This window comes from Panthera leo, chromosome D1, assembly GCF_018350215.1.
Source record: "Panthera leo isolate Ple1 chromosome D1, P.leo_Ple1_pat1.1, whole genome shotgun sequence".
Lineage (NCBI taxonomy): Eukaryota > Metazoa > Chordata > Mammalia > Carnivora > Felidae > Panthera > Panthera leo.
In genome coordinates, this window is record NC_056688.1 from 97285656 (window position 1) to 97313023 (window position 27368).

Below are 27368 nucleotides of genomic sequence, written 5' to 3' on the forward strand. Positions count from 1 at the left end.
AATAATATAAATGGGCACCACGTCGAATTGGTGGTGAGTCATGCTCAGGGCGAAAATCCAACAGGGGAGGAGGGGTAGGACTGGTCAGGAGCCGGCAACTTTACGTAGGTGGCAGAGAACGGGACACTGAGTAGAGAAAGGCCCCGATGGGAGTGAGGGAGCCCCGCGGGTCTCTGGAGGGGGAGCATTCCAGGCAGAGGGAACAGCCGGTGCAAAAGGCAAGACAGGAGCATGGGGTGCTGCAGGCCGAGCGAGGCAGCCCTCTGGCTGGGGTGGGAGGGAGGGGGCACCCCGTAGGCGCGGAGGGCGCAGAGGGCAACGGCGTCTTGTCTGGAGAGCTTTGCTGTTTGCCGCGTGTGACACAGGGCTCCGCCGAGGGTTTGATCTGACAGGTTGTAACAGGCTCACCCGGCTGGCCGCGGGCTGGAGGATGGACAGCAGGTCAGAGTGGAAGCCGGGAGGCAGTCGGGCTGCCCCTGCAGCCCTTCAGGCCGGAGGGAGACGTGGCCCCGACCACGGTGGTGGCCACGGTGGGAGCCGGACGGTTGTCCCATCACCTCCTGCCCTGAAACAGCTGCCCGTGGACCCTGTCATTTATTCAACCAGCCTCCAGACAACTCGTTGGTTATTTCCAGTCTTTTGCTGTTCTAGACTGCGCTGCAGTGAATACTCTCACACGTGTATCTCAGGGAAATTCCTAGAAGTGAAATCGCAGGACAGAAGGTCATGTGCATGTTTTTTAAAGGTTCCCGGCATATACTGCCCTTCACAGATACACCAGCAGTGCGTGGGATAGAGTGCTCAGGTGATAGCTGCCGGCCGTGGGCTTGGGGGACCGGGGTGCCAGCGGGGAGATGTCGTGGGCGCTCCTCATCTGCCCCTTGGGAGGCCAAGGCGCCAAGGCAGAGTCTTTTTCTTTTTAAGTTTATTTATTTATTTTGAGAGAGAGAGAGAGAGAGAGAGAGAGAGAGCATGGGGTGGGACAGAGAGAGAGGGAGACAGAGAATCCCAAGCAGGCTCTGGCTGTCAGCGCCGAGCACGACGCCGGGGGCTCCCAACTGTGAGATGGTGACCTGAGCCGAAATCAAGGGCTTACCTGAGCGAGCCACCCAGGCACCCCGAAGCAACGTCTTTACAGAGGCACAGCCAGAATAGGGAGGCAGGTGCCTCGTCGGGCAAGTACCAGGGGGGACGGTGACAGCTGCACAGAATAGAGACCCGCCCTAGGGGGCTCGGGTAACAAAGAGGCATAACAGGGGGTGCAGAAGTAGGCCCATTGCAGGAGCAGTTGATTCCCTTGTCTGCTGATGTCTCCGTCCCTGAGATGTTTTCCAACACCAGCCCGTTCTTTGGTTCTCTAACACCAGCTAGCTGTCCAACGGCTCAATTCAGTTCTAAAGCCACCCAGAGTTAGCCCTGGTCCCCACAGATTGAAGACTCAGTCCCACGAGACCGTCCCCACTTCAGGGGGGCCTGGGGGGGCTCCGTCAGTGAAGCGTCTGATTCTTCATTTCAGCTCAGGTCCCTGAGTTCGAGCCCCGCATCTGGCTCCGTGCTGACAGCACGGAGCCTGCTTGGGATTCTCTGTCTCCCTCTCTCTCTGCTGGAGACCAGTTGCAGGTCCTGGGGCACCCGTGTTCCTTCTCCTCAGCTTCTATAATTTGGTAGAATGACTCACAGGGTTGAGGAAAGTGCTTTGCTTACAGTCACCGGTTTATTATAAAGGATACAACTCAGGAATAGCCAGATGGAAGAGACCTCGCACAGGGTTAAGTACGTGGGAAGGAGCGTGGAGCCTCTGTGACGTCTCCGGGTACGCTGGCCTCCCGGCATCTCACGTGCTCGCCGACCAGGAAGCCCTCTGAATCTCGTTCGAGAATTGTTGAGGCCACTTCCTGAGTGAGAGAACATATTTGCAGATCGTGTATCTGGTAAGGGATTAATATCCGAAAGATGCAAAGAACTCATGCCATTCAATAGCAAAAAACCCAAACAATCCTATTAAAAGGTGGGCAGAGGATGTGAACAGACATTCCTCCCGCAGCGACACACAGGTGAACGTGGATGCAAAAATTCTCAGCGAGATACTAGCCAACCGGATCCAACGAGACATTAAAAGGATTATTCACCACGATCGAGTGGGATTTATATCTGGGATGCAAGGCTGGTTCAATATCCACAAGTCAATCCGTGTGATACATCACGTTAATAGAACGGCTATCATCAGAAGGGCAACAGGTAGCGAGCGATGGCCAGGATGCGGAGAAAAGGGAACCCGTGCACTGCTCTGGGGCTGTAAGTTGGTGCTGCCACTGTGGAAGATGATATGAAGGTTCCTCAAAAAACGAAAAGTAGAAACACCATATATGATCCCACATTTCCACTTCTGGGCATTTATCCAAAGAACGAAAACGCAGTTGTGAAAAGATCCCTGCACTCCCCTCCCATGTTTATGACAGCCAGGGCATGGAAACCACGGAAGTGTCCACGGACAGGTGATTGGGGAAAGATGATGTGATATAGATACACGATGGAATACCATGTATCCGTATAAAAGAATGAACTCTTGCCGTTTGTGACAGCACGGGTGGACCTCGAGGGCATCGTGCTAAGTCACGTAAGTCAGACGCAGACAAATACTGTACGGTCTCCCTTCTCCATGGAGTCGAAACCAAAGCAGACCAAGCTCAGAGACACGGAGAACAGATCGGTGGTTGCCAGCGGGGTGGGGGAGGGGGGAGGCGAAAAGGATGAAGGGAGACAGAAGAGACAAACTCGTAGGGGTAAAAGAGACAAGTGCTGGGGGTGAAATGCCCAGCGAGGTGACCACAGTTACCAATACTGTATTGCATATTTGAAAGGTGCCAAGGAGGTAGATCTTAAGTGTTTCCATCACAAGAAAAAGGCATTCTGTAACTACGATGAATGCTACCTGCACCTGCTGTGGCGATCATTTCGCAGTGTAGACAAATATCAAGTCATTACCTTGCAGACCCAACACTAATGTAATGTTGTGAGTCAACTGTGCCTCAATTTAAAAACCTAAGAATCTTTGTGGATCTCAATCTCCAGCCCCCCTGCCCTCCCAGGAGGTCAGTGGGTGGGGGCTGGAGGTTCTGACTTTCTAAACACTGGGTCTCCGGGACCCTCCCCATTTTGAGGCTATGTAGGGACCCCACCGGAAGTGACTTATGAGCAAAAACTCAGGTATGCTAGAAAGGGGCTCCTTATGAATAACAAAAGACGCTTCTATTACTTGGGAAGTTCCAAGGGTTTCAGGTGTTCTTTGCCAGGAACTGGGGACAAAGAACAGATATATTACTTATTATACCACACCTTCCCTCTGCTCTGCCTACCAGCTTCGTTCTAAAGGGTGCTTCCGGAGGAAGGTGGCTGCTTTCTGCAGCAATGGCTGCATCCTTTCTTATTCAAGTCCTGAGATCAAAGTCCTTTTCTTCCTTTGATGGGCCTGAGTTGGGCAGGTGTCTGACCTTGACCTCCTCGGGAGGGGAATGTCAGGTGCTGATGAAAGGCCAGGTCCATGATCCAGTAATTGGGGAGGGGGGTGGTATTGCCATAATCGGCTTAGATTCATCTGAGCCCATACCTGGAGCTGACGGTAGGCTCAGCTTCTGAATCTTATAGGTCCTGGGAGGGAGGTGTCGCACCTGAACGTTGTTCGGTTCTATTAGTGGGGAGGAAGGGGGGAAGGGGATCCAGGTACCATCAGTGTCCCCTGTCAGAAGCAAACACATAAAAAAGGTGTCACTCTTGGGAACGCCTGGGTGGCCCCGTCGGTTTAGTGTCTGACTTTGGCTCAAGTCACGATCTCACGGCTCGTGAGTTCAAGCCCTGCGTCGGGCTCTGTGCTGACAGCTCGGAGCCTGGAGTCTGCTTCGGATTCTGTGTCTCCCTTTCTGTCCCTCCCCCGCTCATGCTCTGTCTCTCTCTGTCTCTCTCTTTCTCAAAAAATAAACATAAAACATTTTTTTTCAAAAAAAGGTGCCACTCTTGACCGCCTTCCCACTTGACTCAAGAAACTTTACAGTGCTTCTCCCAACCTACTTCTTTTTACGTGTTATTTTGAGAGAGAGCACACACGTGCAAGCTAATGAGTGGGGGAGGGGCAGAGAGAGAGAGAGAGGGAGAGAGAGAATCCCAAGCAAGCTCTCGCCTCTTTGCTGTCTGTGCTGAGCCCAGCTGGGGGCTTGACCCCAGGATCCGAGAGACCGTGACCTGAGCAGAAACCAAGAGTCAGATGCCTAACCAACTGAGCCACCCAGGCGCCCCTCTCCCAACCTCATTTTATCAAAATCTTATCAATGGTGGAGTCAACCTGTTACCTTTAAAAGGTTCAGCAGGGGGCGCCTGGGTGGCTCGGTCGGTTAAGCGGCCGTCTTCGGCTCAGGTCATGATCTCGCGGTCCGTGAGTTTGAGCCCCGCGTCGGGCTCTGTGCCGACAGCTCAGAGCCTGGAGCCTATTTCAGATTCTGTGTCTCCTGCTCTCTCTGCTCCTCCCCTGTTCATGCTCTGTCTCTCTCTGTCTCAAAAATAAATAAATGTTAAAAAAAAAAAAAAAAAAAGGTTCAGCAGGAGGGACCTCCTGGGGAGAATGTGTTCACCTGCCCCCCAGCCAGCTGTACCGCTGATGCTCCCCCAGAAACCGCTCTGCAGACAAAGCCTGGAACTCAATCGGGAGCCTCACTGGCTGGACCCCAGGTCCTCCAGCTGCAAAATCACGGGCTGGACTGGGTTAGTTTCCCCCATGGAAGTTCTTTGCTCTTCCTCTTCAGCGCCAACTTAAAAAATAGAGCGTTACCAACATCGTCTAAGCCCCTTCCTTATCCCTTTCCAGTTATGCCCAAAGATTATCCCTGATGCTTCTTCTTTTTTTAATGTTTATTTTTGAGTGAGAGCAGGGGAGGGGCAGGGAGAGAGGGAGACAGAATCCTCACCAGGCTCCAGGCTCGGAGCTGTCAGCACAGAGCCCCACACAGGGCTTGAACTCATGAACCCCGAGATAATGACCTGAGCCGAAGTCGAACGCTTAACCGACTGAGCCACCCAGGCGCCCGTGCCACTAACGGGCTTCTAACACTGTAGTTTTGCCTGCTTTTTAAACTTTATATAAATGAAATTATACAGTATGTACCCTTTGGGGCTCGTTTCTTTCCTCGGCCTTGTGACTACATACTATACCGTGTAGTTGTGGTTTGTTTATTCTCATTTCTACATAGTAATCTACCCGCTGAGCTATTTTGTAAACATAAAAAGTTTAATGAATGTTGTACGGTTCTCTGTAATCAGCAGGACAAATGAATGAGCACGCCAGATTTCTCTGCTTTTGCTTGGGATGATAGCAGCTAACCAGTTTACCCTGGTTAATCCTGGTTATCGCACACTGGTGTATATGGGAAAAACTAGGAAAATGAACGAGTCATTACACAGCGCGTGCAGGCTTTTCGGCAGATAAAATCTTCCAAAATGGGACTCGTAGAGAAAAAGAAAAATAGAAGTCTTCATGATCGAAATATCAGGGCCCTTACTGGCCAGTCAGTCGATTTGCATTCATTCATGAAATATACAGCCAGTGCCACTTATATGCCTCGTATTCAGTCTCTAATTTTGAATCCTCCTTCCTCCCGACCAATTGGTTGGGTCTCAGCATCCGGTGATGAGAATGGCAGAACCTTAGACATTATTATCTTTGCTAGCAGTTCTTAAATTTAATGAGTATAAAGAGTATAAATGAGCTTTAAAGAGTTAGGTGACTTTTTTTTTTTAAGTTTTTAAATTTATTTGGAGAGAGGGAGACAGAGAGTGCATATACCTGTGAGCAAGAGTGGGGGAGGGGCAGGGAGAGAGGGAGAGAGAGTCCCAGCCTGCTCAGTGTAGAGCCCGAGTCCGGGTTTCATCTCACGAATCATGAGACTGTGACCTGAGCTGAAATCAAGAGTTAGAAGCTTAACACCCTGACCCACCCAGGTGCTCTGAGACTTTCTTTTTTCTCATAAGCAAAAGGAAGAAAAGAGAAACACTTTCCCTTTAACACTGCTTCAACTAACCACGTGGGATCCGCCAGAATATATTCTCCTAGACCTGTGTGTGCAAATCCATGTTTCTTTTTTTTATATATGTATTTTAATGTTTATTTATTTTTGAGAGAGAGAGAGAGAACGAGCCGGGGAGGGGCAGAGAGAGAGGGGGACAGAGGATCCAAAGCAGGCTCTGCGCTGACAGCAGAGAGCCCGATGTGGGGCTCAAATTCATGAACTGTGAGATCATGACCTGAGCCAAAGTCGGACGCTTAACCGAGTCACCCAGGTGTCCCAATCCATATATATTTCTAAAATGGAATTATTTTATATCTAACTTTCCACAACTTTCTTTTGTTTTAATTTATTACTGTTTTTATATTTAAAAAAAATTTTTTTAACGTTTATTTACCCTTGAGATACAGAGAGAGACAGAGCATGAACGGGGGAGGGCCAGAGAGAGGGAGACACAGAATCCGAAACAGGCTCCAGGCTCCGAGCTGTCAGCACAGAGCCCGACGCGGGGCTCAAACTCACGGACCGCGAGATCACGACCCGAGCTGAAGTCAGCCGCCCAACCGACCGAGCCACCCAGGCGCCCCCCGTTTATATATTTTTGAGAGACAGAGTGGGGGGGGAGGGGCAGAGAGAGGGAGACAGAATCCAAAGCAGACTTCCAGGCTCTGAGCTGTCAGCACAGAGCCCGATGCGGGACTCGAACCCATGAACTGGGAGATCACAACCTGAGTTGAAGTTGGACGCCTAACCGACTAAGCCACCCAGGCGTCCCAACAACCTTCATCTTTAAAAATAGATTTTATTTTCTGGAGAAGTTCTAGATTCACAATAAAACTGAGGGGAATGTGCGGAGAGCTTTCATATTCTCCCTGTCTCCGCACACCCGCCATCTCCCGGACTCCGGGAGTGCTACATTTGTTGCAACCGATGAACTTGCCCTGACACGTCATCATCACCCGAAGTCCGTGGTTTACATTCAGGCTTCCTGTTGGTGTTGTACGTTCTAGGGGTTTGGACAGAGGTACAATGACATGTATCCACCATTATAGTTGTCCCACAGAGTAGTTTCACTGCCCTACAAATCCTCTGTGCTCTGCCTGTTCATCCGTCCCTCCTGCTAACTCCTGGAAACCACTGACCTTCTTACTGCCTACATAGTTTTGCCTTTTCCAGAATGTCATATAGTGGGAATCATACAGCAGGGGGCCTTTCCAATTATCTTCTTTCACTTAGTAGCTTTCATTTTTCACTAACAGTATGTTGAGCATGTGTTTCCATGTCAATAAATATTCTTCGGAAGCGTTGTTAGTTGCTGTCTAATATTTCACCGTGTGCTACATATTAACTTCTCTCCTGTTTTCAAGGTTTACTTTTATTCTTCGGTGGTTTTTGTTTGTTTTGTTTTTGTGTGGTTCTTTTTTTTTTTTTTTGCTACTAAAAATAGTGTTGCAGAGGACAACCTTATGGGTAAATCTCTGAACACAACTTAATGATGCCCTTAGGAGAAATTCCTAGGTTTGGGGTTGCTCCTACAAAGGTTTTCTCATTTCAGGTCTTTTGATATGTGTTGCCAAGTTGCCCTCCAAAAAGGTCATACCAATTTATATTCCAACCAGGAGGGTGTGTAGGGTATATCCCCCACGCTCTCGCCAACCTGGAATAGGATAGAGATTTTTAATGTTCGCCAACCTAACAGAGGAAAAATGGTGTTTGTTTTAATTTATATTTATTTGGGTATGAAAGTGTTGTGGCTTTTTCATAAAGCATATCGGCCATTTGTCTTTCTTCTTTTGCAAATTGCTTTTTTAATGCTATTTCCCATTTTTCTACTGGGATGAGCATCTTTATAGTATAGACTTATTAAACATGTTTCTCTCCTGGGGCGCCTGGGTGGCTCAGTTGGTTAAGCGGCCGACTTCGGCTCAGGTCACGATATCGCGGTCCGTGAGTTCGAGCCCCGCGTCGGGCTCTGTGCTGACAGCTCAGAGCCTGGAGCCTGTTTCAGATTCTGTGTCTCCCTCTCTCTCTGCCCCTCCCCTGTTCATGCTCTGTCTCTCTCTGTCTCGAAAATAAATAAACGTTAAAAAAAAAATTAAAAAAAAAATAAACGTGTTTCTCTCTTAAGGGTCGTAACTGCTTGTAAAGCCCCCTTTTTTAACGTCAAAAAATTTTTTCATCGACGTGCCCCCCTGATGTCTGCTATACTTTTAAAATACTAAATAAATGAATGATAATAAGAACTAATTATTTATAGAGTGCTTATTGTATGCCAGATACTATGCTATGTAAAACGGCCCTAGGAGATGGGTCCTGACATCAGTCCCATTGGACAGGGAAAGGAAGGTAGGAGTGGTTAATGTCTCCAAGGTTACATAGCTTGTAAGTGGCTGTGCTGGAATCAGTTGGTGAACAAAACACATGGTGACATTCGGCTTCTCCGAATTCAATAACATTTTAATATAAACTTATCATTTGTTCATCGTAAAAGTATGTATATACATTTACAAATCTGTCTCACGTGCAAGTTCAAGACGTATCATTTATTCTCTCTATAGGCAGTGCTTGCTGGGCATTTAATGCAACAACTCCCTTAAGAATTCCATGTTCTGCCCCCATTGCCCCCGTGATTTGCCGTTAAGAACCATGTTGGACCTTTTATTTCTCGAGAAAGGGAAGCTGAGTCTCGGGGCAAGGCAGGAACTTGCTCAAGGTCACCTAAAAAGTTTATGGCACAGCCAGGACTGAAGCTCAGAGCCGGGGGGACCCGGCCCAGGTCACCGCATGACTGGGGCCAGCCCTCTAATGGCCTGTCCCTTTGTTATGGGACGGAACAACACAGGATGCTGTGGTGGAACCAGAGCAGACCTGTCAGATGCTCGTGGTGCCAGCCTCTAGGGAAACCAAGTGGGCACAGATTCCCAGTCCTCAGGCCACGCTGGCTGCCGGGCATTCCAGGACCCTGGCACGCTGCCAAGGGTGAAAACAGAGCTGCTGCCTCCTGAGTTGCATTCTGCCCCCTCCTCTTGGGTTTGCATCTCATTGCTGGGTTCGCAACATGCCTAATCTCTGCGTGTGCAGACTCAGAGGAGCCAGCTGAGAGGGACCACTGCCAGCAGCGTGGAGTCCTCCGTGAGGCCTGCTGACCACCCCTCCCCCAAGCCCCTCCCTGGGCAAACGGGTCCACAGCAGACCGCGGAAACAGTTGCTGGACCTTCAACCGGTTGCAGGCTTTACAGCGCCCGCTGAGATGGGCCCAGTGAAGGACACCAACCTGTGGTGATCTCTCTCTCTTCCCAAATGGACGGCCTGCCGCGCGCCATCCTCTCCCTCCCCCACCCCACCCCCACGGCCTCCGCTCCAGACACAGAAGGGACTTGTAATGCACCTCAGTCATGCAAGTGAGGCTCAGTTCTGGTCCCCCAGGCGGCTGGACTCCTCTAAGAATGGAAAGAACGTAATCGTGCACTGAATAAATCAGTGTCAAATAACGAGAGCTCTGTAACCCATCACGTTTCCCTTTTTGCCGTAGCTGCCAGGAGGCTCAGAACCGAATGCGCAGCTGGATCGCTGGCCATCTTATGATAGATTCTTGGTAGAACTGGCATCAGTCGTTCTCCATGAAATCTCTGTCCTGTTTGAGTATGTGTTTGTGTGATAAATCATCACGATTCTTTTCCCTGATGAAGGTGGGATGTAAATGAAAAGTAAGACATCCCAGGAAAGGGCTAGAAGACCTCTCTACTTGGAGAGACAAATGAATGTTTTCCTCAGAGGGGATCGTTTTCCTTTCAAGATGCAGAAAAATGTCTGCATGTCTCTTCCTCCCCACCCCCATGCCTGCTTTCCTCTCTTCTCTCCCTCTTCCCCTCCATCCTTGATTCTCTTACTGTTGCCTTTTCCCTCCTTCCCCTCCCCCTTTCTGGCCTGTCCTCCCCCCATCCCCCCTCTCTCTTCTTCCTGCTCACCCTTTGCCTCTGGGTGGCCAGTTAAATACTAATACCCTTTACAAACCCGTAGCACTTGGCCCCTCCCAAGGTCTTGCCCCAGCCTTTCTCTCATTCATTCCTTATGGGGATAACCTGGCAATTATGATGATTTCCATTTTACCAAGGAAGACGCCAAGGCCTGGTGCGTTTAAGCGATGTTCCCATGCTCACCGCATACACCTATGACTTCCTATCAGGTTCGGGTCCAGGACTCAGGAGTCCAATTCCATTCCTACTCTCCACTGTACCTACCTCACTGCCTCTCAACGCCAGCCTCACCCATCGGACCACCCACCTTGCCTAGCAGAGATCACTGAGGGAGCACCCCAAAGAGACGAGGATTCAAGACAATAACCCACCCGCCCTGTCTTCGCTTCTCAGATCTCTTTCAGAGTTGAGATTCTCCAGGGGGCCAGCAGGACATATGAGAGGGGGCCGGTGAATCGCGACATGGGTCGCTGGTCGTTAATTCCTTTGGCAAATACTGAGAATAAACTATGTGCTGGGCAAGGCTGAGGCCAGGATAAGGCAAGCCAGGCACCGAGGGTGCCAGATTCAAGGACACGCTCATTTTCAGGTGCCGTGCCTGCAAGTGCATGATCCTGAGGGTGGGTGCCTCCTTAAAGTTTATGCCTTAGCACGTTGCTGGTCTTTCCTTAGCTCTTCCCTGGTGCCAGACACGGTGACGAGTGCTGGCAATTCAGTGGAGAGCAAAAGTGCCTGCCCGTGTGGAACTTACCATCTGTTAGTGGGAATGAGGTATTAATCAAATAATGCTGCTGGCAAAAGACTGTTCTAAGGGTGACAAGTGCCCTAAGGAAAAGAACATGAAGCTGGAGAGGGTATTAAGCTGGCCCCCTCCAAACTCATCTTGGTCCATTTCATACAGCAATGTCTGGGACGGAATCTAACACGGGCCACATTTTCGAGGGGAACAAATGGGCACACAGGGGAGTTGGATAACCTGCTGTCTCAGTCTGTTCAGGCTGCCATAACACAATGCCATAGACGGGGTGGCCTAAAGCACCAGACATTTATTTCTCGGGTTCGGAGGCTGAGAAGTCCAAAAAATCAAGGTGCAAGCCGATCAGGTTCCTAGGGAGAATTCTCTTCCTGGTTTGCACACTGGTGCCTTCTCGCTGTCGTCACCTGGTGGAGAGAGAGAGAGAGAGAGAGAGAGAGAGAGAGAGAGAGTGCACTCTGGTGTCTCTCCCTCTTCTTATAAGGGTACCAGCCCTATTAGATTCGGGCTCCACCCTTAGGACCTCATTTAACCTTTATCATCTTGCAGGCCCAGTCTCCAAATATAGTCACGTGAAAGGCCACGGCATCAACCCATGAATGGGGGTAGGGGAGCATACAAACTTTCAGTCCCTTACACCTGCCCAGGGTCACATAGCCAGTCAGCGGGGCTTGAACACAGGCAGTGCCCCTTTGGAGACCCAGGCGTCTAACCACCGGACTTCACTACCGCGCGGTGTGTTGTGTGTGAATATTGCCCATCCGAGTGAGAAGTGCTCCTCAGGGCAGAAGTGCTCAGTGAACCTTTACGAATCCATAGGACCTTGCCCCTACCTGGCAGCTGGACTTGTGGGCTGCCTTAACCCATCCCAGGGTGATCCCGGTGATCCTTCTGGAAGAGGCTGGGCAGAGGCCTGAAACACAACGCTTGGATCTGGGGGTTCTCCTGTTTCCCGGTTACTCAGCAGGCCCCAGGCTCCAGTCTAGATTCCATCAGGAATGGACCGGGCGACCTTGGGCAAGTCCCTTGGCATCTTCCCGCCCTAGGTTCCTGCCTCAGCGACCCTCAACCCCTGCCCCCTGACGGGTGGCTGAGGGCCAGCCACCAGGCATGGAGCCCCCCCCCCGCGCCCCTCCCCCCGCAGGCGCCGGGTCCCCACCCTAGGCCGCGCAGGTGGGGAAGGGGCGGCGTGGCGTGCAGGGATCTGTGTCGCTCGGTTCGCCGCAGGCCGCGCCGCAGCCGCGCGGAGTCCGCGGCGGCCGCAGGGAAGGCGCGCGGGGGGCCGCCCGCGCCGGTCGCCCACCCGCTTCGCTCGCCCGCCACCTCCGCTCCCGGCCACCCCGGACGCCCGCCCGGCGTCCCCCAGCCCGCCGGGCGCTGCACCCCCTGCCGGGCGGGCCCCCGGCCGCCGCCCCTCCCGGGCGCCCGCTGCCTCCCGCTCCCCGCGCGCCCCCCTCCCGGCCGCCAGCCAACTGCGTGCCCCCGGGGCCGGCAAGAAGCCACATGCCCCCGCAAGGAATGCCGGGCCTGGCGGGCGGGGGGCGGCGCTGGGCAGGGCCGGGCCGGGCAGGGCAGGGAGCTCCCCGCCGGGAAGGTTGGTGAGAGGGAGAGAGCGGCCCGCGCCCTCCCCGGCCCCCCGCGCCGCCCCTGCGCCCGGCCGCGGGACCTCACACTTTCCCCGCCGGACACGCGGGCGGGACGCCGCGCGGGGCCGCGGCGGCGGGCGGGGGTGGGGGGGGCGGCCTGGGGGCCGGGACGGGGCGGCTCGGCCCGCCCGGGCAGCCCCCGCCCCCTCGGCGCGCCCCCCCGGCCCCGCCGGCTCTGGAGGAGGGGGCAGGCCGTCGTGTTTCCCCGCACCCCTCCCAGCAGCCGCCGGCTTTGGGGCCCCGGTGGGGAGCAGGGGGCTGATTAGCGGAGGAGCAGGGGTGTGGCCAGCGGGGCCCCGGGTAGTGAGTCACACACGCCGCTTGCCCAGTCCCGGGCCGCGAGCGCGGTCCCAGCCTGAGCTGCGCACCGCCCTGGCCCGAAGAGTGTCCCCGGGCTTGGCATGAGGACCCAGGGGTGCCGAGGGAGGGGCTGAAGCCCGGCGCGGTGGTGGAGGAGGGCGGTAAGCGGCGGGCTGGGGCGACTTCCCTGGAGAGAGCGGGTGGGGCTCGGAGTCAGGGCTGGCTCGCCGGCCCACACCGGGACCCCCAGGCCCCGCCTGTACCTGCTCTGAGCTGGCAAAGCGGGCCTGGCTGCATTCCCTGGCAGCCTCTGGGTGAGGGGCTGCACAGCCAGGCGCTGGGGGCCCGTTTCATCCTCCAGCCCCGCTTGGCCCCAGCTGGACTTGAGTCGATCCCTCCCCTGCCCCCCAGTGCAGACTTTTGTGCCGAGGCTCCTTCCTGTGGATTCCCCACACCCTCTGCCCCTTGGCCTTGGGGTCCGGGCTGCGCTCTCCAGTCCTGCCCCCTGGCCTGAGCTGCCCCTCGTCCTCTGACCCCATGGGGCTGGTGGCTCCAGTCTTCCCCAGGACCAGCCCGGGATAGAAATGGCATTTCCTCTTGGCCGAGCTACAGCTGTTTTTGTTGTCTGTGTTCTCCAGCGCTTCCTCTGGGGATGGCAGGGAGGGTAACCAGACTCCACGGGACCCCCGCTTGCCCTCTGTGACACTCACCCTTCTTCCCCTGTCTCTTTGATCTTCTTCCTGTGCTGGTCCCGCCTTCGCGTCCCCAGGACAGAATGACTGAGAACATGAAGGAGTGCCTGGCGCAGACCAAGGCGGCCGTGGGGGATATGGTGACCGTGGTGAAGACAGAGGTCTGCTCCCCACTCCGCGACCAGGAGTATGGCCAGCCCTGGTGAGGCCCTGGTGTGGGGACAGGAGAGGGAGAAGTGGGGAGTCGTCGGGCTGGGTTGGTTGGAGGCCCTGGGGAAGAGTTCCCACTCCTGGCCCACCTTCCTTAACCTGCTCTGGGCAGCTCCTTGGAGCAGAGGGGAGAGCGCAGGCTCTAGAAGGCACGCAAGCAGGGACCCTAGAAGGCCTGGCTGGGTCCAGGTCTCAGATCCTACCTTTTCGCTGTCCCTGCACTGAATGGGCAGCCTGGCTGGGGCTCCTCGGCCCATGCCGCATCCCCGTGGCCTCCTGGCCAGGTCCACGGCTTCTCTGCCCACCAGCCTCCCGCTCTCTGATGGCTTCTTTGCTTTCTCCACTGGCCCCTGGTCTGGCCAGCTCTAGGAGACCAGACCCCTCGTCCATGGAAGTGGAGCCCAAGAAACTGAAGGGGAAGCGTGAGCTCATCATGCCCAAAAGCTTCCAGCAAGTGGACTTCTGGTGTAAGTGGAGCTCGAGGCTGTTCCTGGGTTGCTCCTCCCTCCCCACCCCCCCCGACTCCCACCCTCCACCCCAGCTCTGCTTAGGGAGTTTGCAGCCGTAACTGACCATAGGCGTTCGCCTGTCATGTATCAGACACGGGTCCCGGATTCAGTTTAGCCTCACCATTAACCACTGAGGTGGCTGTTATGGGTCCCATTTTCCAGGTGAGGACACCAGGGCTTGGTGAGGGTTAAGCACCCTGCCTCGGGTCCCACAGGCCACAGAGGCATGGTTGCAGTTCAAACCCAGACCCATCTGACTCCAAAGCTGTGCTTGAAACTTGATACAAAGGTTGCTAGTGGCTTCCTTCGCACTGGCAGGCGTGTCCTTTGAGCCCCCGGGGAGGGGAATGGGTTATTACCACTGAAGACTCTGGGGCCTGTGGCTGGCTGGGGTGGAGCCAGGGCCGGGACTCCCGAGTCCCCTGCGGTGGGCTTTTCACGGCCCTGTGCCGTCCTCAGGGTGGGCTTCCCGTCAGCCCCTCAGCCTCTGCCATGGAGGTCCTGCCTCCCTGCAGCAACTGAGGCTCTCTTCGCTCTTTCCGTCCCTTCAGTCTGCGAGTCCTGCCAGGAGTACTTTGTGGATGAGTGTCCGAACCACGGTCCCCCAGTGTTTGTGTCCGACACGCCGGTGCCCGTGGGCATCCCAGACAGGGCTGCCCTCACCATCCCACAGGGCATGGAGGTGGTCAAGGAAGCCAGTGGGGAGAATGACGTGCGATGCATAAATGAGGTCATCCCCAAGGGTCACATCTTCGGCCCCTATGAGGGGCAGATCTCCACCCAGGACAAATCGGCTGGCTTCTTCTCGTGGCTGGTGAGTGTCCCCTGGGCTGTGCAGTGGGAGAGGGTGCTAATGAACATGGAAGGAAGCCAGCAGGGGGAGCCATACGCTGGCCCAGCCAGGCCCAAGAGCTTTTTTTCTGCCATCACTCCGGGATGCGTGCATGATGGATCTTGCTACCCCCTGGCCCTGGCTGAGTGGTTGTGATCCTTGGTGGCCGAGGGCCATGCTAAGGAGCCCGTCAGGCGGTAGTCCGCAGAATCAGGGGTAGGGCTCTAGGGAGCCCGTGGGACCAGCCAGCCGGAGAGAATTCAGGGTGATTTTCTCATGATGCTTCATGTGTGGGTCTGGTAGACCGTTCTGTGAAATGGACCAAGGGTTTACCTCAAGCCCTCCTCCGGAGTGGGTGACTTGGGTCTGGGGGCTGTGGGAATGCAGAGCACGACATTCAGCTAAAAAAGCAGTGATGCCAGGGGCTGGACCGGGTGCCCGAGGAAACGTGGTCCCTGCCCTCGGGGAGTGGACAGTCCGGTGGGGGAGGGACAGGGATTGAACAGGTACGGGCACATGTGATCATTGCTACTGATGGAGGGAAGACGAGACATTCTAGTTGCAGAGGGAGACGGTGGAGTTCATGGTGCTGATGGATTTGGGGCCTGGAGCCCAAGTTCATTACGCCAGCCAGCTTTGCTATTTCCTATCTGGTGTGACCTTGGATGAATCATTTCACTTCTCTGTGCCTGTCCTGTAACAGAATAATCCTAGTTGACGGTGCGACACGATGGGTCAATACTACAGAGTTCTTAGGACCTTCACGCGCCTGCCTTTAGGAAGCATGCGGTGAATATCAGCTATTATTATTGTTGTTGTTGGCCTACTCGAGGGGCTTGGGCGGGATTTCCTCTAGCTTGAGACTTGAAGCATGAGTAGTAGTTAGTGGAAGGGGGGTGGGGGGATGCTGTATTCACACAGGTCGGCTGAGCGAGAGACGCATCTGGCAGGTCCGTGTGGCGACAGCAATGAGCCTGACAGGCAGAGTGGCAGGAAATCAGCAGGAGAGGGAGTCAGGGGCCAGATCACCCTACATTTCATAAGCCAGGGTAAGCGCATGCTCCTTCTGCGGGCCATGGGAACCTCTGAAGATTGTCGGGCAGAGGCGTTACAGAATGGTTAGGTCAGGTTGCAGAACGCAGAATCAGGATGGGTAGGGGCCTTGCTGGGGAGGGGGGGGGTTTCAGGTCAGAAAAGATGCTAGTTTCAACTTAGGTGCTACAGGCAGGCACATTTGAGAGAGACTTAGGAGGGAGAATCTCCAGGATTTATTGATGGATGGGACGTGGAGGTAAGGAGGAGGGTATGTAAAGATCTGAAGTGGAAGGGATTATTAGGGACGCCTCTCGAGCATCCAGCTTGAGCAGAGTTGGAGGAAGGTGGGACCGGTAGACAAGAGCAGGCTACGGAGTAGGAAGATCATTTATCAGTCATGAATAAACCTTTCTTGTGGGTCTCCTTTGTGATAAGCCCTGAACTGGCCTCAGGGATACAGTGATGGGCCAGATCAGACATCAGTTCTGCCCTCATAGAGCTTATTGTGGGGAAGCCGGAATGAATCAAATAATAAGGTAAATAAATGTAAAATTATGGCTCAGGTGATGAAGAGGCAGTGAGGCTAGGAGAGAAGGGAGCAACCAGAGGAAGTGATGTGGCCAGAGGTCAAGGAAGGCTTCCTGATAGTTGAGCTGTGATTGAAGAAAGAGAATGCCCACCAGATGAACAGGACAGCATGTGCAAAGGCCCTGTGGCGGGCGAGAGTATGGCATGTTTGCACAACTAGGTCATTGTGCCCAGAGTGGAGTGAACACAGGGGCCTGGAGGGGGAGACAGTCTTGGATGTATAGGGCCCGCTGAGCCAAATTGGGACTTTTGTTCTTTATTTTAAGAACAATGAGAAGTTCATTTATGTTTTGAAAGGGTGACTTTGGCTGCAGGCTGGAGAACAGATTGGGAGCAGGGGGCATGGGTCAAGAATGGATCATTGTCTGAGTAGGGGATGGTGGAGGCTTGGGTTAGGGTGGGGCAGCAACATGAAGAAAGGGTGAACTCGTTTGTGAACTATTTCGGAGATGAGTGGGGTTGACTTGGAAATTGATTGATTGGCCTAAGTAAGGGAGAGGGAATTGGTGAAAACGAGCCCTTCAGTGTCCTGCTCTCAGCAGGTCGGGCAGGTGTCTGTCTCTGAGAAATGGAATATAGGCGGGGCCCGGGTGGAGGGCAAGAGGCAGTTTTAGACTCGGTGACTTTGGAGTGACATCAAGGCACCCAGTGGCCATGGCGACTAGGCAGTCAGCGATACGGGTTCGGAGCTTGGAAAGGAGATTCGGAGATGTCACTTCACGAACCACCTGCACACAGGTATCAGCGGGGCTGGGAGTGCGGAGGGCCGCCCCCAAGGAGAATCGATGGACGAGAGGCGGAGAGGGCCTAGAATGAGCTTTGAGGAACTTCGGTGGTTTAGCCGTCCAGAAGGGGAGCACGATCCTGCAAGGGACACTGAGGAAGTGCACCCTGAGAGGCGGGAAGGCCAGAACGGTCAACAGGGTCAAGTGTTTCTGAGAAGCCAGGCAAGAGAAGGACTTGAAATGGTCCACTGGGCTTATTGCCAGGGAAGTCACCGGCCACTCTAGCAAGAACTGGTACTCCAAGACCGAGGTTCCCGACCCGGGGCAGTTTGCTCCCTTCCTCCCTGCCCTCCCCCCGCCCCCCACCCGGGGGACATTTGGCAATGTCTGGACACATTTTGGGCCATCACAGCTTGGGATGGGGGCTATGCTCCTGGCATCTAGAAGGTAGGGGTCAGGGGTGCTGCTAAACTTTTCGTAATGCAGAAGACAGCCTCCTACAACAAAGAGCGATCTGGTCTCGGGGGTCCAGAGTGCTGTGGTGGAGAAGCCCCGTCAGAGCACCACTCGAAGGGAACCTTGTGAGAAGCCGGGTGGCCAGCATAGGCACTTCTTAGAAGCTTGATTAGAGATAAGACAAGTGGAAGAGAGACAGGAGATACGAGGGTTGGCTGCCGGCAGGCACGGGGGGCGGGGGACTTTGTTAAGAGAGAGACGTGAACGTCTTTGAAAATCCTGGTGGGAGGGTCCCACTGAAGAGACGGATGAATATCGAGCAGAGGTGAGGCGTGATGGACAAGCTCTCCTATCGTCCGAGAACGTTCAGATGGAGACGTTGCATATGGAGGGGCGATGGGTCAACATGTCTTCTGTCACTGGAGGGGTACCCTAGAGGCTCGGAGCAGACGGAGGGAAATGAGTACAGTAGGCCAAATAATGGCCCCCTCAAGATGGCCGCATCCTCATCCCCGGATCCTGTATGGATGTCATCTTAGAGGCCAAAAGGGACTTTCAGGCATAATTCAATTAAGGCGCTTGAGGTGGGGAGATTATCTTGGTTTATCGGGGTGGGCCTCGTGGAATTACAAGCATTTTTATGGGAGGGAGGCAGGAGAGTCAGAGTCAGACAAGATTGGAAGATGTTATCCTGCTGGCCTTGAAGATAGAAGAAGGAGCCGGGAGCCGAGGGACTGCAGACAGCTTCTAGAAGCTACAAAAGGCAAGGAAGTAGATTCTTCCCTCAAGCCTCCAGAAGGAACTCAGCCCGCTGCCGACGCCTCGATCTTAGGACTTGTGACCTCTGGAACCGTGACATAATAAACGTGTGGTGTTCGAAAGCCACCGTGTCGTGGCAGTTTGTTAAGCAGCGCTAGGAACTCAGTGCGGTGTCTGGGGGTCGTCTGCTAACACGTGCGGAGCTGTGGAGAGAGCTGGCCTGAGATGGGAGAGCGGCGAAGGTGAGTTCGGGGTGGGGGGTGAGTCGAGCCGGAGATGCCCGTGAGGTGCTCAGGTGAGCCATCCTGGGGCGCACCGACGCACATGGGTCAGCCGAGGACAGAGGCCTGGGTGTAGGGGACACCAAGCGTGGAAACGGACGCAGCTGAGGCCCCGGGAAGGGACAGGCGGTGGGGACAGGGCTGCAGGGAAGCGTGAGGCCTGAGAGCCGCTGTGTTCGGGCAGCACGGGGGTCTTCGTGTCCTGGGCACAGGCAGTTTCACGGCAGAAGCCACGCTGCTGGGGCCCAAGGCGTGAGCGGGAAGTGAGGAGAGGGAGCCAGCAAGGGGGGCTGGCTTGTTTTCAGAAGTCTGGCCGCCTGTGAGCAACGATTGTATGCCAGCTGTGTGCCACATTCGTCCTCACGGCAGGTTGCTGCCCTTCCGGCCCAGAGGAGGGAACCCGGGACCCAAGAGGTCATTAAGTAGGCAACCCCAGCTCCCACAGCCCACGCGTGGTACGCGGCGGGTTCCTTCAAAGGTAGCGCCTTTCTGCAATGCCAGGCTTTAAGTAACTCCTCCGTGGGGACACGTGGCTGAGAAGGGAGCACTCAGGGAGCTCTGGGGGCATCAGAAACACATGAGGTTTGCTGCCTGTTCTCATGGAGCCTGGGGTCCGGCTACAAGAAGCAGGGACTGAGGTGGATGGGAGGGGAGGAGGCCTGTGTCCAGCCGAGTAATACCGAGGCAGAGCATTGTTGGTGATGGTGCTACCATGGAAAGCTATAGGGCCAGGGAGAAGGGGAGCTGGTTTTGACTGGGCGGATCGGAGAGGGGTCTTGAAGGATGGGTAGAAGTTCAGCAGAGGAGAAAATCTAGGGCCATGCCCAGGGAAGGGCTGTCAGGGCCCCCACCTCCCACCATGAGAAGCTGCACTTTGGGACAGCCCGGCTGGGCAAGCTTAGAGTCTCTGAAGGAGGCAGCTTCCCCGGGTTTGTGGCCTGGCCTGGGTCTAGGGTGTGGAGAAAAGGGGGAAGAGGAGGCAGCCCTGGAGTTTGCAGCCTCGTCTTAGACCAGCTCTAGCAGTCAGGAGTGGGCGTGGCCTGCAGCTCAGGGACCAGGGGCCAGCAGTGTTGCTCCCTTGGATGTTCCTAAGGCCTGGGAGCCGCGAGCTGTGGCGTATGGATGGGTGCGGGGAGGGAGTGGTTGGAGGCCGCGGGGCCATGCGGAGGCTTTGTGATCCAGTGAGGTGAGAGGTGTCGAAGGCTTGGAGAGAACAGATGTGCAAAATGGCTCAAGAAAGCAGGACCTGTGTGTGTGTGTGTGTGTGTGTGTGTGTGTGTGTGCGTGCGTCCTCAGTCGGGGCCTCAGTCAGGGAAAAGCCGGAGTGAGGAACAACTGCCAGCTCAGTTGATGGGTTGGTTGAACGGAGGGAGGGCGGAAAAGTGGGGTGAACCACAGCACTGATTTTGGACCAGGATCTGGAAGCCCCCACATCCTAAATAAACCGCATGCATTTGTCAAATCCTGTCTCAAAGCCGTACTTGATGTCCTTTCTTGACCTCCTGCCCGCCTTCAGAAGCTCTGGCCCTCGTCCAACACAACGCATTTCCGTCCACGACTCCTCAGTGTGTGCAGTGTATTCTGGTAGAAGTAACGATGGGGCTCGTGATGAGCGTGGCTGTTTGCGTTTCTTGAGCACCTATGATGTTTCTGGGCCTGTGCTCAGCACTTTACAACAGACCTCATTTGATGCTAACGTTACCCCTTGTGAAATGGGTATTCTACCCATTGTACCAACTGAGAAAACTGAGGCCTGGCGAGGAGAAGTTCTCCTGCACAAAACTAAACAGCTGGTGAGCAGCTGAGCTGGGCTTCCAACCCAGTAGTCTGGGCTCCGGAACCCACCCTCTTGTTCTTCCGCCCGGCCCTTCTCCGCCTTCCTTATCTCACCTGTTCCTACCTGCTGGCCTTGGTTGACTTTCTTCTTCTCATCCTTTCTGCCCAGCACTGGTTCCCTCTCCTTCTCCCCTCAACACAGAGGAAAGCTGGTCCCACCGTGCCCCGTGTGGGGACAGGGCCTGCATTCAGATGGACCCAACGTTCATTTCCACTTTGCATCTCTCCACGGCCCGGCCTCTTCTTGCAGGAGTCTTGCCATCACTTCTGGCCGTTTGGGAAAGAACTGCCCTCGTCCTCTGCTTTCTCATCTCACTGGAGATGATAAACTCCATAAATCATTGCCAAGGTTTCCAAGCTGCCCTCAGACACCGAAGGCCGGAGACGATGCTGCACACGTGAGGTGTTTGGGAGTGCCGTGCAGCCGTGTGGTTTGGTAAAAGGCCGAAGAAAGAGGAAGCCAGCACAGCGTTTTTATTTACATTTTTCACTTACAGCCAGTCTTGTTCCAAAAGGGATTTAAGGTAGCCTAGCAGGATACATAAAATATACCATTATAGCATGTTAAAACTGGGAGAGACAGAAGAAAGAAAAACAAGGGTGGAGACCCTCGGCGGAGCCAGGAAGGAGGCTAAAAATGCATACCACAATGACCCGTATATGCACTTTTAGCTATATGGGGTCTGAATCTGGCAGCCGCTGGGAAAAGGCAAGCCTGGTCTGCTACCAGGGCATTCTTTCCATGTCGTGAACAGTCCCCCAGATAGTTCCTGGGGAGGTCCCCCTTCGGGGTACTGATACCGGACGGAAGGTTTCCTGGCGGTCTTTAAAGAGAGGACACTGGTGACATTGCTCACCTGCTGTCATGCAGCCTTCCCACCTGCCAGACCCCTACAGTACTGGCTGGGTGGGGGGGAGCAGAGGTGAAATGGTATTTCAAGTGTTTTCCGCTTCAAGTGCCATCATAAAATGGAGATTTATTTTGAAACTTGAAATTGGATGTGCAAAAGCTCGTGACACAGCCTCCAAAACAGAATCCGAAAAGCCCTGAGTGATTGGGACAGATGGAAGCGTTAGCAGACGGTTGCAGTGCCTCGAGGTGTCAGCGGGAGCAGGCAGGTGTTACCAAGTTTGGGGGAGCTCAGAGAAGGAAAGAATAATGGGCTTGTCCAGGAAGACAAGAAGGGACATTTGAGACAGGTTGCCTTGCGCGCGCGTGTGTGTATGAGCAGATGCTTTTCATGCTTGTTTGTTAATTTCTATTAACTCTTTATTTTGAAATGTTCAAGCTCTGTAGAAAAGCTGTAAGAGGGGCGCCTGGGTGGCTCAGTCGGTTGAGCGTCCGACTTCGGCTCAGGTCATGATCTCACGGTCTGTGGGTTCGAGCCCCGCGTTGGGCTCTGTGCTGACAGCTCGGAGCCTGGAGCCTGTTTCAGATTCTGTGTGTCTCCCTCTTTCTCTGACCCTCCCCTGTTCATGCTCTCTCTCTGTCTCAAAAATAAATAAATGTTAAAAAAATAAAAATTTTAAAAAAAGCTGTAAGAATAGTATAATAAACACCCACACACCCAGCATCTAATTCATCCATTGCTAACATTTTATAACAATTGCTTGAATCTCTCTCTCTGTATACCTACAGGCACACGCACACACATACACACACATTCTGTGTTGTTTTGTTTTGTTTTTCTGACCTGTTTGAGATACGGCTATAGACCTCAGGCTTTTGGGCCATGCATTCCCCATCTCTGCCACTCAACTCTGCCACTGCAGGGCGAGAGCTGCCGTAGACGGTGCATAAATGAATGTGTCTGTGCACCAATAAAACTTTATTGATGAACACTGAATGTGCATGTCGTACAATTTCCCTGAAATTGGAATTTCATATAAATTTCGTATAAATGAAATGACATGAAAGAACTTTTTTTCAATCATTAAAAAATGCGAAAACCATGCTTAGCTCACAACTGTCTAGAAATGGGGCCGGGGGGGGGGGGGCGCCTGGGTGGCTCACTCGGTTAAGCACCTGATTCTTGATCCCAACTCAGATCTTGATCTCAGCTCAGGTCTCGGTCTTGGGGTCGTGAGTTCAAGCGCAGCATGGAGCCTACTTAAACAAAACAAAACAAAACAAAACAAAACAAAACCAACAGGTAGGGGGCTGCATTTGAACTACAATCAGTGGTTTGCCAACAGACCCCTGCCCTACATAACCACAATATAATTGTTATATTCAGGAAATTTAACCATGGATACGATACAACACTCTGTCAACTGCAATCCTTATTCAGATTTCCCCAATTGCCCTGGAGAAATGGCCTTTACAGTTTGTCCCCCATCTAAGACCCACTCATGCATTTAATTGTCATGTCTCATTAGTCTCCTTTATTCTGTAACAGTTCCCCTGCGTTGTTTTTTTCTTTCAGGATATTGACACTTTTGAGAAGTTCTGGACAGTTGTTAGCAGAATGTTGCACAGTTTAGATTTGTCTGATTGTTTCCTCATGATAGGTTCAGATTATAGATTTTTGGCATGAAGGATGTTGTGTCTTTCTCCCTGTAGATAGCAGGAAGCTTGTGAGGTCAGTTTGTCTTATCTTTTACCCAGTGGTTGATGATTCTTGCCTTTATCAATTATTATTATTTTTTTATTTTTTTCATCTTTATTTATTTTGAGAGAGAGACAGAGTGTGAGCAGGGGAGGAGCTGAGGGGAGGGAGACACAGAGTCCGAAGCAGGCTCTAGGCCCTGAGCCGTCAGCACAGAGCCCGATGCGGGGCTCGAACTCACGGACCGTGAGATCGTGACCTGAGCTGAAGTCAGACGCTTAACCGACTGAGCCACCCAGGCGCCCCGCCTTTATCAATTATTCTCCATGGTTTAAAATGATTTGCATCCTACATTCTTTACTATGTGACATCCTTCTGCAAAAAGAAAAAAAAAAAAAGTATTCAACTTTCTCCTCCTCCCCATCGCTTGTTTTAGTTATTTTTAGTACTGGGATGGACTCATGAATCCTTTTTTTTTTTCCTTCAGTGTGTTCTAGTCCATTCCTGTCATTCATTTTGATGTTTCAATTGCCCTAGATTTGGCCAGCGGGAGCCCGTGCAGACGGGCTCCTTTTTCCTATTTTAGTATTTCCCTTACTTTCCAGTGCAAAAAGATGTTCTGGCCATCTCTCCTAAGAGCCCTGATTTGTTTTAGTGGAAGTCGTGTTCAGAAATCAAGATCCCTGGGCACTAAGCGTGTGTGGTTGCTACTGGGGTCTCCTTGCTTCTAGGCCTGAGCTAGGATTAGAGGAATGAGTTGCAGGGAGTCAGGGACTGAGGCAACAAGGAATCGCCAGCCGCGGGCACAACGTGTACCGAGGTCCAGGGGCACGGGTCATGTGGAGGGGAAAAGGTAACAGGTTAGAGCCGAAGTACAGAGCGTGCTTAGAAGGAAAAGTGGAAGATGATGCCAGAGAGAAGTTGCTTTGCTCATGTTCTGAGATGCTATGCATCTTAAAACACTGTCCATTCAATATCAGCTTTTCCAGGAATAAAAGTGTGCACCTCAGTCTTAAGATTCCTCTTACTATCAGAAGCATTAAATGGGCTTGCCTTGTATAACTTTTATAGATGCTGGGCGTTTGGTTATCGAACCACAAAGCAAACCAAAGATTCCCGCCCCCCCCCCCCCAATATGTAATCTGCCGGTGAACCCACTTTGGCTGAAACTGTCTGTAATTCTCAAGATCTATTATTTTGGAATACAAGTAGAGCATGGAACACTGCTCTGAATAATGCACTGAAGGGCCGCCCGTGTTACTCCAAGTGGCAAGATCTCATTTCTTCTTATGGATGAGTAATATCCCGTCGTATATCCACACCACATCGTGTTGAGCCCCTTATCTGTCGATGGCCGCTTGGGCTCCTTCCACGTCTTGGCTCTCGTAAATCATGCTGCAACTATCTCTTCACATCAGGTGTTTTCATTGCCTTCTGATAAATGCCCAGGAGTGGGATTGCTGGACCACGGGGTAGTTCTCTTTTTAAGTTTTTGGCGACCCTCCATGCTGTTTTTCCATGTTGGCTGCACCTGTGGCCATTCCCAAAGCAATGCACGGGTTCCCTTTTCTCGACTTCCTGGCCAGTCCTTGTCACCTCTCGTCTTTTTGAGCACAGTCCTTCCAACAGGCATGAGGGGATATCACATTGTGGTTTTGATTTGCATGTCCCCGATGGCTGGTGAAGCCGAGTACCTTTTCCTGTACCTGTCGGTCAGGTGACATTTAAGGTTCGTGGGGTCCCAATGTGACCTTAATTTCACTCTGATGTTGTTTAAAAAGGTTTAAGCAGAGAGCTAGGGGAAACATTTCTTACAGCTTTGAAACAGCTGTAAATCCAACACAGACTTGCAAATATCAAATGAACAGACCTATGCAAACACGCGTAACTCAAATGAGTGAAATCATCGTTATATGTGCGACGATGTTGTTTATTGAACCGAAATCGCTGTTTCCAGGGTGACCGTGGTAATGACTACAAACACCCAGGTTCTTTGGCATTTGGTATGTCTGTGCTTTCGTGTGCTTTCGTGCGTTTCGTGTGTCAGCGCAGTGGCCTTGATGTTTCTTACTCTTTTCTTTACCAGAATGCATCCTGTGCTCATCAAGTGGGTGCCTGTTCTTTTCTCACTAGCTCATGGCCAATAGTAATGATCGATGTTACCTGCTAGCCTGTTACAGTGTAGCAGGCTACCTCCACATTCCGTGGCAGAGAACTGCGGTTGCACCCTTTTTGTGTCAGGCGCCAGACCGTAAATATTTTAGGCTTTGTGGACCTCACGGTGTTGGCCACAGCCACTCGGTTCTGTCATTGTAGCCGGAGAACAGTCAGAGGTGGGGCGTATGCTAGCAGAACTTGTCACGGACACCAAAATTTGAATTCCGGACAACTTTCGCGTGATGAAATCTTCTTCTGATTTATTTTCAACCACTGAGAAACGGACCATTCTTAGCTGGTGGGCCATCCAAAACAGGACTTAGCCTGCAGGGCCAAAGTCTGCCGACCTGTGGCGTAGAACAGCCATCATTTATCCTTGCTCAGGTATCTGCTGGCTGAACTACGGGGTCTCATTTATTCTGGCGTGTCTGCCGGTGGACCGCGGGCGGGCTGATTTAGTTGGGCGCGGCTGGTCCTCTCTGCCGCAAGCCACTGGGCCAGATCGTCTCCTCAAGGGGAGCCTGGTCTGCTCCATGCGTGTTCGTTCTGGGCCCAGACTGAAGGAGCAGGTGCTCTCTGGAGAAGCTCTCCTCCTGGTGAAGGCAGGGGTGGTCCCAGAGGCAAGCCCCACCCCCACCCCCACCCCCCCCTTTTGCAAGCACATTCCCGTTCTTTGCTTGGTGTGCGGTAACATCCCACCGGCCAGATAAGTCACACAGCTGAAGCCAGGGTCAAGGAGCGAAGAAGGACAGGCCACCTGTAAGAGAGAGCCTAGTGCGGAATCACATGGCCAAGGCCGATCGAGAAGGGCAGAACCGGGGCCAAGAATTCAGTCTACCACAGGTGCCCACCCGGTTACATGCACAGCAGTCTTTGGGATGGAAATCTCATGGCGATTCCCGTATGTTGATTTTTTGAATGAAAACATTGAATTAAACATTCTTAGAACTTTTAGATCCTGAGAGCGTATCCAAAGACCCTTGTTTGAGAGGGACGAATTTCTAGTAAACCCCCTGATTTTAATAATAGGGAACATAGGGTTTTTTGGTGTTTGAAAATTCCTTTAGGAGCGGTCTTGTCGGAGCCTGATTCAGCACCCTTAAGCCCCAGTGGGTCCTCAGCAAAAGTTGTGAGGGAGGGTTGGGTGGATAGCAATACCTCTGACAGGTGCTGTTCTTCAGGCACTAAAGGATTTGTGTGACCTCATTCTGTGCCCTCACAACCTTGCTGTCAGATAAGTACGCTTCAGCCCCCTTTCTACACATTGGGAAACTGGGGCTTCAAGGGCTAAATTCCTGGTCCAAGGCCATACAGCTAATCATGGGGCCAGGACTTCAAAACTGGATCTTCTTCTTTTTTTTTTTTTTTTTTTTTTTACATTTTATTTATTTTTGAGAGAGAGAGAGACGGAGAGAGACAGAGCACTAGTGGGGGAGGGGCAGAGAGAGAGGGAGACACAGGATCGGAAGCAGGCTCCAGGCTCCGAGCCGTCGGCACAGAGCCCGGCGCGGGGCCCGAACCCACAAACCACGAGATCATGACCTGAGCCAGAGTAGGACGTTCAACCCACTGGGCCACCCAGGCGCCCCCAGGGAGTACTTTTCAAGCAGATGGTATAAGGTGGTTTTCTTTATCTTGTCTGATGGCTGCCCGTGAGCATTTGGCGGACTTCTTACAACCGCGTCATTGAGATACCAGCACAGACCGTGCAGCTCGCCCACCCAAAGTGTGTAATTTAATGGTCTTTAATAATTAACCACTGTTTGCCTCCACTACCGCCAACAGTTGTGCAACACTCTCATCGCCTCGTAGAAGAAACTCTATCTTTAATGGTTACCCCATCTCCTCCTCTCCCCCCACCCCTTCCAGCCCTCACTAGTTTACTCTGTCTCTATGGATGTCCCTCTGTCTCTACAGATGTCCCTATTGTGGACCTTCGTATGAACGTGGTCTTTTGTGACTGGCTTCTTGCGCATAGCGTCATGTTTTCAGGGTACCTCCGGGTTGGGGCA

At 53.0% G+C, this 27368-nt stretch overlaps 1 protein-coding gene and 1 long non-coding RNA gene across 5 annotated transcripts in view; one reads left to right on the plus strand and one right to left on the minus strand.

The window, feature by feature from the left end:
- Positions 1 to 27368, plus strand: part of PRDM11 (PR/SET domain 11) — an 82125-nt gene that overhangs the window by 21331 nt on the left and 33426 nt on the right. For 3 of the 4 annotated variants that reach the window (XM_042904934.1, XM_042904932.1, XM_042904935.1), the window contains exons 2-4: positions 13497 to 13621; positions 13993 to 14096; positions 14690 to 14952. In XM_042904934.1, coding sequence (XP_042760868.1) covers positions 13503 to 13621; positions 13993 to 14096; positions 14690 to 14952 — 486 coding nt within the window. In that variant the 5' untranslated portion in view covers positions 13497 to 13502. Of the gene's footprint in view, positions 1 to 2274; positions 2618 to 13496; positions 13622 to 13992; positions 14097 to 14689; positions 14953 to 27368 lie in introns of those variants that run through there. The other variant, XM_042904933.1, reaches the window with a different exon arrangement.
- Positions 11039 to 12018, minus strand: LOC122199674. Its single transcript, XR_006193598.1, has 3 exons — positions 11941 to 12018; positions 11615 to 11694; positions 11039 to 11188 (listed from the first exon to the last, which is right to left on the minus strand). It is a non-coding gene; the product is annotated as an uncharacterized LOC122199674 (long non-coding RNA).